The sequence below is a fragment of the Gorilla gorilla genome, chromosome 4 (genome assembly GCF_029281585.2).
Source record: "Gorilla gorilla gorilla isolate KB3781 chromosome 4, NHGRI_mGorGor1-v2.1_pri, whole genome shotgun sequence".
In the NCBI taxonomy this organism is placed as follows: Eukaryota; Metazoa; Chordata; class Mammalia; order Primates; family Hominidae; genus Gorilla; species Gorilla gorilla.
Window position 1 is genome coordinate 99,744,424 of NC_073228.2, and position 11,133 is coordinate 99,755,556.

The following is an 11,133-nucleotide window of genomic DNA, read 5'->3' on the forward strand; positions in this document are numbered from 1 at the left end:
GTAATCCCAACACTTTGGGAGGTGGAGGCGGGTAGATCACGAGGTCAGGAGATCGAGACCATCCTGGCTAACATGGTGAAACCCTGTCTCTACTAAAAATGCAAAAAATTAGCTGGCATGGTGGCAGGCGCCTGTAGTCCCAGCTACTTGAGAGGCTGAGGCAGGAGAATGGCGTGAACCTGGGAGGCGGAGCTTGCAGTGAGCCAAGATCGTGCCACTGCACTCCAGCCTGGGCGACAGAGCGAGACTCCATCTCAAACAAAAAAAAAAGAGAAAGAAATAGTCCTTCTCATATACTGCTACTGGGAATATAAACTGATACAAATGTTTTGTAGGCAAATGTGACGTTACATTTCATATTTCTTAGAAATGTGCATACGTTTTGACCTAGAAATCCTAATTTTAGGAAATAACCTGTAGATATGCACAAATATTTATCTCCCTGGATATTTATTACCATATTAAGAATTAGAAACAATATGAATATCTAGTAGTAATGATTGGATTAAAAATAGTCAATTCTAATGCAAATCAAAACCACAATGAGATATCATCTCACAACAGTAAAAATGGCAATTATTAAAAAGTCAAAAAGCAACAGATGTTGGTGAGGCTGCAGAGAAAGGGGAACACTTATACAGTGTTGGTGGGAGTGTAAATTAGTTCAGCCACTGTGGGAAGCAGTTTGGAGATTTCTCAAAAAACTTAAAACAGAGCTACCATTAGACCCAGCAATCCCATTACTGGGTACATACCAAAAAATACATAAATCATTCTACCAAAAAGACATGCACTTGCAGCACTATTCACAATAGTAAAGGCATGGAATCAACCTAGGTGCCCATTAGTGGTGGACTGAATAAAGAAAATGTGGCACATATACACCATGGAATACTACAAAGCCATAAAAAATGAAATAATGGCCTTTGCAGCAACATGAATGGAGCTGGAGGCCATTATCCTAGGCAAATTAACACAATAACAGAAAACCAAATACCGGATGTTCTCACTTATAAGTGAGAACTAAACATTGGTTACTCATGGACATAAAAATGCCAACAAGAAACACTGGGGACTACTAGAAGGGAGAGGGAGAGAGGGAGGGAGGGAGGGGGCCAGAGGGCCAGAGGTTGAAAAACTGTTGGGCACTATGCCCAGTACCTGGGTGATGCAATCATTCCTATCCCAAACCTCAACATCAAGTAATATACCCAGGGAACAAACCTGCACATGTACCCACTGAATCTAAAACGTTGAAAAAAAAAGTCAATTAATTTTAACAAGTGAAATGTGTGAAAATTGCCCCCATGTATTAAAAAGAAAATGAAGGCTTTAAAACTGTACAAATTGATGTTTTTGTTTTGTTTTGTTTCCTTTTTAGATACTGTGTCCATCTAATTTACTGTCCAAATTAGCAGGTTTTTAGAGTACTATTAACAATTACACCAGCATTAACAGGCAAAAATTGAGGCTGTTCTTTATTTAACAGCCTTAGGAGCCAACAAAACAAAGATCATTCTGATGGTCTACGTTTAATCTGATGGATCATTCAACCTTTTAAGATAAAACTCCTCAGTGCTGGAACAGTTTAAAGCTACTTTATTAGTGATTAATTCTAAAATTAGACCTGTGAGACAGTATGTTCTACTTCACCTCTGCTTAATAAACAAACTTATACATATTTTGATAAAACATCTACAAAGGACTTCTTATTTTGTTCTAACCAGTTAGGAGCTTAAAATAGATATAAGCCAGTATCTATTCTTAGAGCTCTCAAAGTCCTTTCTTTATTAGTTTAGCTGTAGCTTTATTATTTTGTATGAATCCCATTTACACACACAGAGGAGAAGCTTATAAAGAAAAATTATATAAAGAGAAAAATTTGTTCTGAAATTGATTTTTCAAGGATAAACTTTGCTTATAGTGTATTTGTCTTTTAAAATATTTGAGTCTTCTGGAAACTAAAAATGAAATTAAAATCCTGAAATGTCTGTTAAACAGAAAAAAACACTTCTGGTATCAAAAAATATATATATATCTCAAGCCAAAACCTCAAGCAATATTTCCTCCTCACTTCCATTCTGTGGATCTTAGAAATGTATAAAAGATGGTTATTCTACCTTCAATAGAAAGATATTGAATAGGAAAAACCAATTGGAATTCCTGTTTTAATAAACCTATCTTACTATCAAGAGGCTGTTGAAATTTAAGATGCAACAATACTTTATTTAAAAGTTTGAATTTACAAGTCATTTTTTAAAAGGTATTTTAAAAGAGTGGTTTTTTTTAAATAAAATATTTTATGATAAAATAGGAAGAATATGCTTAGTTTATTTGTGCTTTTGGATCAAATAAACTAATTCTATCACTAGTGTGATAGGATACTATTACATTATCATTTCCTAATACCAGCAGGAAAATGACATTTATGAATAGGAATTCTTTATAATATTAATATTAAAGTTGATATTATTTCTGAGATTATTTAAAAATTACTTCCCGAAATATTTTCTTCTCTAATACCTGGTATCAGCATCCTTTAGCTCAGTAAGAACTAAAGGTGTCTCGTTTTGTAGTTAAAATTGTTTTGATTTTTATTTTTAAGCTTATTTTCATGTGAATTGTTTTCTGTAATAGTCTTTCTGTAAAACACCTGCCTTTCTCCGCTTAAAAGATAAGTCTAGTTTTTTTAATTTTGAGAATGTAATTATACAAAAATGCAGTTGTAGTTAAAAGAATATTTCATTGCTAGTGATTTAAATTTCAAAACCCTTCTTGTTACAGGACCTTAGTGGAAGCCTGGGGGTTGGCAGGTGTTTTGCATAGATTCTTGTGTTTTTATTGGCTGAGGAATATTATGAAGTTGGCTAACTACAGTAAGGCAAGGTTTATGGTGTAGTATTAAAAGTACAGAGATTGTAAGGTCAGACTGCCTAAGTTCAAACCCCTCTTTACTCGTTACCAACTGCGTAATCTTGGGCAGGTTACTCAACATGTCTGGTCTTCAATTTTCTCATCAATGAAAATGGGGATAGGCCAGGCGTGGTGGCTCACGCCTGTAATCCCAGCACTTTGGGAGGCCAGGGTGGGCAGATCACTTGAGGTCAAGAGTTCAAGACCAGCCTGGCCAACATGGTGAAACCCCATTTCTACTAAAAATACAAAAATCAGCCAGGCGTGGTGATGTGCACCTGTAATCCCAGCTACTCAGGAGGCTGAGGCAGGAGAATCACTTGAACCTGGGAGGCAGAGGTTGCAGTGAGCCAAGATTGCACCACTGCACTCCAGCCTGGGTGACAGAGTGATACTCTGCCTCAAAAAAAAAAAAAAAACGGGGGTAATAGTGGCTATTTCATAGCTCAGAACAATGCCTGGAACATGGTAAACAATTAAATGTTAGATATGGTTATCATTAATATGTTTCATTCTTCTTAGATATGCTCTAAAAAATGTGTATATTAGTTTGCATCATTGCCATACCACTCAAATCCATTATGTACTGATATGGTCAGGAAGAAATATAATATCATCTCTCTTCAGGAGATCATCACACATATCCAGGCCTGCATTTTTACCATTTGTTTACTGTTTTACATTTAAGTCACTCTTGCTTAAGAACCCTGCGGTTACTTCTAGTCTGTGCTTATACTCCCATGAAAGATGAAGCTTATTTAAAATGGAGTTAGAATGACAGGTTTGCCAGGAGAAATAAATATGCAAAATGATTTTAAATAAAAAACAGCTTTTTGAAAAGCAGTCTAAGCTAAAGTGCTTTTAAGGGAATTATTGATAAATATATGAAAAATGAAAACCCAATTTTCTGAGGCACAGAAAAACCAATAAATACTTGAAGTATTTATTAAATATTATGGATATTTCACATGGGTTTTATCAATTTACAAAGGTATTTTATTCTATCAATAATAGACTGGAATCCCAAGTTCCCCTTATCTCTTGCCTGGATTCCTGCAATAGCTTCCTAACTCTCTCTACCTTCTGCCCTTACCTACTTTTAGTCAATTCACCATTCCGTTGTTAGTGTCAGACTGTCACACCTCTGCTCAAAACCCTCTACTGATTTCCCATTTCACCTAGAGTAAAAATTCAGTGTCTTTAATTAGGCTTTGAGAGTCCAACATGATCTCTTCTCTTCCCCAACTCATCTCTTATAATTTTATCCCTCACTTACTCTACTCCAGCCAAACAGGCCTGCTTGGTGTTTGGGGAGTAAACCAAGTAGGTTCCTGCCTTGGGGACTGTACACTTGCTATTTCCCTGGGGGAATGCCCTTTCCCCAGATAACTGTAGGGCTCACTCTAGCCCCTCTTCGGGACACTGTCTAAATGTGACCTTCTCAGAGGGGCCTTCCCTGACCACCCTATATAAAACAGCACATACGCACATGCCTGCCATCACTCTCTATCTACCTTACCCTGCTTTCTTCTTCTTCATTGCACTTACCACCATCTGACACAGCTGTTTCTGTCTGCCCACATTAGAATGTTAGCTCTGGGAGAGCTTTTCTGCCTTGTCCAGTGTTGTTTCCCTACAGCTAGAACAGCACCTGGTTTGCTGAATGAATTTTAAAAATGAACACTTGAATGGACTCTTTCCCAGTTTACTAATGACTTCTCATAAACACAGGAGAAACATAAGTTTCTTAGTCTTCCAAGCTTCCTTAGGAAAATTAAGAATGGTTCTAAAATAAGGCATTTCTAAGTATTAAAGGTTATTAAAATGCTGAGTACAAGAACTTGCCATAGTCATGAGTATGTGCCAGTTGGTTCCTGCCTCCCAACCTTCCTTAAAGACTTCTTCTCTCTCTTCCCATGCCTTGCTGGTGGTGCCTCCTGATGACTGACACACAGACCACCCTTACCCAGCCTCTTCCCTCACAGCCTTCTTTCCACTGCTTACAGTAGGTAGTCTCTATGTCTTGGAGCACAGTTAGTTTCACCCAGGCAAGCCTTCTCTCCCGGGCACATCCTCTTTAACCTCTTTTCTCCTCTTTTTGTTTTTAACCAGTCACCTCTGAAATACTCCTCTCTTCTTTCTTTCCTATCTCTGAACAAAAAAGCCACTAATTTTGATTGGTTGGCAGAAAATTAATACTTGTGATAGTCTTCTTCCAAGGAAAATGGAAGATACAAACTTTTTTTATCAAGTTACATATGAAACAACTACCTTCAGAAGATTTATAGCGGTCTCCATCTACTTCCCTATTATCCTTTAATTAACCTGTTTTTGTCAAAGATAGTCAAGTTAAATTTCTTATTCAATTTGGTTTAATTTCTAACATTACAGATATAATTCTATTTTTCATTGGAAATATTTATACATAAAATATGAACATTGAAACCAGAAAAGGGCTGGGGAAGACAACTGCAGACTCATTTTGGAACAACCCTAATTACCCAGACATAATTAATGGTAATTTTTCTATAGGAAGAGGGAAGTTTAAGGTCTAATTACCTTGAAAGCAATTTTTAAAAGTATAAGCTATTTTTCAGTTGAACATTTCTCATGCTGTTGTTCTATATGTCTATATTTGGTAAGTTAAAAATTATTTTTCCCTTCCTAAATATAATCCACAATTCCTGAAAGCATGTTTTTCAAGATGCTAGTCCCTCAAGATGCTACTTGAGAATGTAAAAAGCTCTGTTATCACATAACTTTGGGGCACATAGCATACTATATACCACTCCTGAAGGTTTATCATATACATCAGCAATAAATTTACATCTACAACAAATTTATGTATTTAATTTTGTTTAACCATTGTTTTGCAAACATATAAGACTACTAAACCCCTTTCTTGTATAAGACTTGTTAATATCCCATGAAAGAAACTTTGAGAAACAACTATGATTATTTAATCATTTAGAGAAAAAAGGACTAGTGATATTAACTATTTGTTGAAGGCTCCTATCTGCCAGGCATTGTCCTCAGAATTCTTAGAATTTTACATAAAGTATCTTATTTAAACCTAAAATGAACCTAATAAATACAAGTACTGTGGTCATCCCCTTCTTACAGATGAGAAAACTGAGGTTGAGATAAGTAAATGACTTGCTGAAGTACACATGGCCAGTGGGGTAAGCATGTGAATTTTAGCAGCCTGTTTACAAAATCCATATACAATCTCCAGTCTCCATGGCATTTAATGGTATGAAAAAATGTGAATGATGATATTTGTGAATGTTCAGCTAATAAAAGAATGAGCTATTTTAAGATATTTGGTTATTTTTGTTACATAGATATTGCTGGAATTCCTCTGCCTCAGAACCTGAGTGGATACTCTTTGTTGCCGTTATCATCAGAAACATTTAAGAATGAACATAAAGTCAAAAACCTGCATCCACCCTGGATTCTGAGTGAATTCCATGGATGTAATGTGAATGCCTCCACCTACATGCTTCGAACTAACCACTGGAAATATATAGCCTACTCAGATGGCGCATTAATATTGCCTCAACTCTTTGGTAAGTTTGTTAATATATTTTTAAGTGTAATATTATGTGTAATGAACTGCCCTATGTAGCATTGCTCAAGATATCCAATAATCCTTGTTAAATAAATGCATATCTGCTGCTTCTCATGCTAGGACGATCTACAAAAGGTTGCCCATGTGAGGAACAGCCTCTTTGCAGATCAGCAGCTGAATTTCAGAGAAAGTGTCCTAAGGCTTTTGATCTGGGTCTCATGACTGAAACCAGTTTTCTCTGATCAGGGCATCTTTCAGTACTCATGGTTATCTTTCCCAATTTGAAGTCAACACCTCATTGTACCTCATTGTTCTGAAGGATTAACACCTATCTTATGAAGCCTGACATTTTACATGTATTATTTAATGTTCACCACAACCCCACAAGATAGTACCATTATCCTCATTTTACAGAGGAGTCTATGAGAGAAATTTGGATACCTGTGTGAGGTCTCACAGCTAAGAAGTAGCAGAACTGAGATTTCAATGAAGCTGTGACTGTAAAATTGATGCTTCTTATAGCTTCTAAAAAATGTCTGCCAGCTTCACTACTCTATGAATTAATTTTTAAGCAGCATTTTTAGATTCAGGGTTTTACTCATCCTTTGTCCCCATTTAGTATATAAAATATGTGCTAAAGCCATAAGTAATATTTATGTCTCCCTAAGGCTCCTTCCCAGTTACAAATAGCAAAATTATTATCAAAATAATACTTTGGGGGCCAAACTGGCCAACCCCCTTCACTTGAAGAGTGGAGGATTCTTGGCTGAAAAAGGAAGTCTTTACATTTTCATCCTGATGAGTAATGGGCATCTCTTGCTTGTTCATTGGCCATTGTCAAATGAAATTTATGGGAGGCCATTGTTTTGAACTGAGTTCCTACACCAGGCTCAACAGACCACATCAAACCAGAATGGGGTCACTGACAGTAGGTGCCCCATAATCAAACTGAACTTTAGAAAAAAAAAAAAAAAGAGAATCACAATAACCAATCCGAAGGGGCTCATTTTACCTGAACCAGCATAAGGAAGTCTCCTCTGTTTTTACTGGACAAAGAAAGTAACACTATAATGACGAATCTGCTTTTTGTTCCATGTTTCTGGGACTTTTTCATCAGCCTTTTTCTGCCTATAAAGCCCACCTCCTCTGCTCAGCTCATCAGAATGCCTTTTCTAAATCTTTAGAGGGGTTGCTGCCCAATTCAGGAATCACTAAATAAAAGCCAATTTGATCTTTAAATTTGTTGAAATTTTGTTTTTTATACCATGTTCTACCAAAAAACTGATGTGACTATCAAAATGTCAGAAGTGGGGAATCAGCCTTTTCTGTACTTTTTAGGGCTTATTGATTTCCCTTTCCTAAAGATGTACCATCTGGAAATTACCTAGCAAAGTCACATATCTCTTCAGGGGCCTCTTGGCTAATGTACTTAAGTAGGCCCATAGAGGTTTTTCCCTCAACATACAGTGTTCATTTACTATCTGAAGTTAATTGTCATAAGATCTCTGACTTGCTGTTTTTCCAGTTAGATTCGTATACTAGTTATATCCCTGTCTTCCCACACCATATCTAAAAAGTATCTTTATGGATCTGAAATATTTATCATTATTTTCTTGCTGGCAGTGATTGAGAAGTTTGTATTTCCATGGCTGTTTGTTCAAATGGACAGTACTGATGAATGTAACTTTCAAAACTCCAAGCATAAGATACTAATATATAAAGAAAACTAGGACTAAGTAAAGTTGCAGGAACATGACTTGTCTATATAAAGAATTTGTAGAAAGTTTGAGGCTGTTAAAATGGTACAGTATAAGCATTACTGTATTCATTTCTGCCTGTCAAAGTAGGCAGGACATCAAAAACAGGAAGAACTTGTTCTAAACCAGCTTACTAATGATAAAAGTTTGACTTTTTCTGGCATTTAAGAAAAGAAAAAAAAAGTGGGATAGCTGGACAATGGTAGGAAGGAGGGAATTTGGGCATGCAACATAGGGTGTTTAACTCCTGGTATGTTATTTTACCATTTATACTGTCCTTCATTTTATTACACTAACAGGAACTGAAAATCTAAAAAAAAAATCTAATAAATTACCTGTCATAATGACATTCTAAAAAAATTTTTAGCAGGTCACTATTTTGACAGATACTTAATTTTTTTCTTTCAGATCTTTCCTCGGATCCAGATGAATTAACAAATGTTGCTGTAAAATTTCCAGAAATTACTTATTCTTTGGATCAGAAGCTTCGTTCCATTATAAACTACCCTAAAGTTTCTGCTTCTGTCCACCAGTATAATAAAGAGCAGTTTATCAAGTGGAAACAAAGTATAGGACAGAATTATTCAAACGTTATAGCAAATCTTAGGTGGCACCAAGACTGGCAGAAGGAACCAAGGAAGTATGAAAATGCAATCGATCAGTGGCTTAAAACCCATATGAATCCAAGAGCAGTTTGAACAAAAAGTTTAAAAATAGTGTTCTAGAGATACATATAAATATATTACAAGATCATAATCATGTATTTTAAATGAAACAGTTTTAATAATTACCAAGTTTTGGCCGGGCACAGTGGCTCACACCTGTAATCCCAGGACTTTGGGAGGCTGAGGAAGGCAGATCACAAGGTCAAGAGATTGAGACCATCCTGGCCAACATGGTGAAACACTGTCTCTACTAAAAATACAAAAATTAGCTGGGTGCGGTGGTGCACACCTATAGTCTCAGCTACTCACGAGGCTGAGGCAGGAGGATCGCTTGAACCCGGGAGGCAGCAGTTGCAGTGAGCTGAGATTGCGCCACTGTACTCCAGCCTGGCAACAGAGTGAGACTGTGTCGCAAAAAAATAAATAAAAATAAAATAATAATAATTACCAATTTTTCATTATTTTGTAAGAATGTAGTGTATTTTAAGATAAAATGCCAATGATTATAAAATCACATATTTTCAAAAATGGTTATTATTTAGACCTTTGTACTATTTCTAACAATTTAGTGGAAGTATCAAAAGGATTGAAGCAAATACTGTAACAGTTATGTTCCTTTAAATAATAGAGAATATAAAATATTGTAATAATATGTATCATAAAATAGTTGTGTGTGAGCATTTGATGCTCGATGAGTTACTTGTATTTGATGGGATTGTTTGGATGTATTTGATGGGAGTATTTGGAGTATTTAACGGGATGTAAACCCTGGATGTACCTGATTTTGTTACTGTTTTATTTTAATAGGTAATATATATACAGGTCAAAAGCTTCAAATGGTACAAAAGGGTTAACAGTGATCGTGAAGTCTCTGTCCTTTCCCTCTTCCCTGCCATCCAGTTCCCCCTCCAGGAAGCAAGTACCGAAACCACCTGCTTACGCATTTTTAGAGATTGGCCACAAATTTATAAACAAATGTATATATTCCTTTCCCCCTACACAAACGGTAACATACTGCACACATTGTTCTGCATGTTGCTTCTTTTTCCTTTTTTTTTCACTTAACAGTAGATATCTAGAGGTGAAATTACTGAGTCAAGACTATATTTAGCAAAATTACACTAGATACTACAAATTACCTCTAAAGAAGGTATACTGATAATCTCACCATCAATGCATGTCTTCTTATCCTTTGCCAACCTAACAGATAAAAATGTTCTATTTTTATTTTTCTTTTTATGAGTAAGGTAGAGCATATTTTCATGTATTTAACAGCCACTGGAATCTGCTTTACCATGGCCTTTCCTATTTCTATTCTTTGCCTATTTTTCTGTTGGTTGTTGGTCTTTGTTTTGTATTACAGGTGTGCTTTAGATATTAGCTTTTTGTAAGAGATCCTGCAAATATCTTCTTTCCAGTTTGTCATTGTCATTTGTCTTTTGACTTTGTTCTGGTATTTTTTGATATGTAGAAATTTTTATTTTCATGTAAGCAAATTTATGAATCTTTGTACCCCATAAGTAAATACAATTATGATTTGTCAATTAAAAATATTAGTACAAAATTTACAGATCTTTGCTTTTGTGGCTTTTGGGATTTTGTATCATATTTAGAATGGCCTTCTCCACTTGTCAATTTTTTTTTGAGACGGAGTCTCGCTCTGTCACCCAGGCTGGAGAGCAATGGCGCAATCCCGGTTTCAAGTGGTTCTCCTGCCTCAGCCTCCCGAGTAGCTGGATTACAGGCACCCACCACCACACCCAGCTAATTTTTTGTATTTTTAGTAGAGATGGGGTTTCACCGTGTTAGCCAGGATGATCTTGATCTCCTGACCTGGTGATCTGCCCACCTAGGCCTCCCAAAGTGCTGGGATTACAGGCGTGAGCCACTGCGCCCGGCCTCCACTTGTCTTCTTTTATAATTTTATTTTTCACCTTTGGATCTTTGACCCAGCTGGAATGTATTAAACATATTAGAAATCTAACTTTGGTTGTTTTTTTAAATATTCCTACCCATTGATCTTTTATTGAGTAAACTGTCTCTTCTCCCATTCGTAAAAATGTCACTTCATCATATAATACCTTTGGTTGAATACATTATCTTTTCCCCCATTGATTTGCGATGCCATTTTTATCTATACCAAAGTCCCATTTATACTTATGCCATTTCTGAACATTTTATTTTCCACTGGACCATTCTATTTTCTTTGTTTCTGTTTTGTCTTTTG

General features: G+C 36.0%; 1 protein-coding gene across 3 annotated transcripts in view; it reads left to right on the forward strand.

The window, feature by feature from the left end:
• Positions 1-10,470, forward strand: part of ARSK (arylsulfatase family member K) — a 49,985-nt gene extending 39,515 nt beyond the window's left edge. For all 3 annotated transcript variants that reach the window (XM_004042275.5, XM_055387167.2, XM_055387166.2), the window contains exons 7-8: positions 6,258-6,482; positions 8,650-10,470. In XM_004042275.5, the coding sequence (XP_004042323.2) occupies positions 6,258-6,482; positions 8,650-8,939 (515 nt within the window). In that variant the 3' untranslated portion in view covers positions 8,940-10,470. The remainder of the gene's footprint in view (positions 1-6,257; positions 6,483-8,649) is intronic.
• The last annotated feature ends 663 nt before the right edge of the window (positions 10,471-11,133 follow it).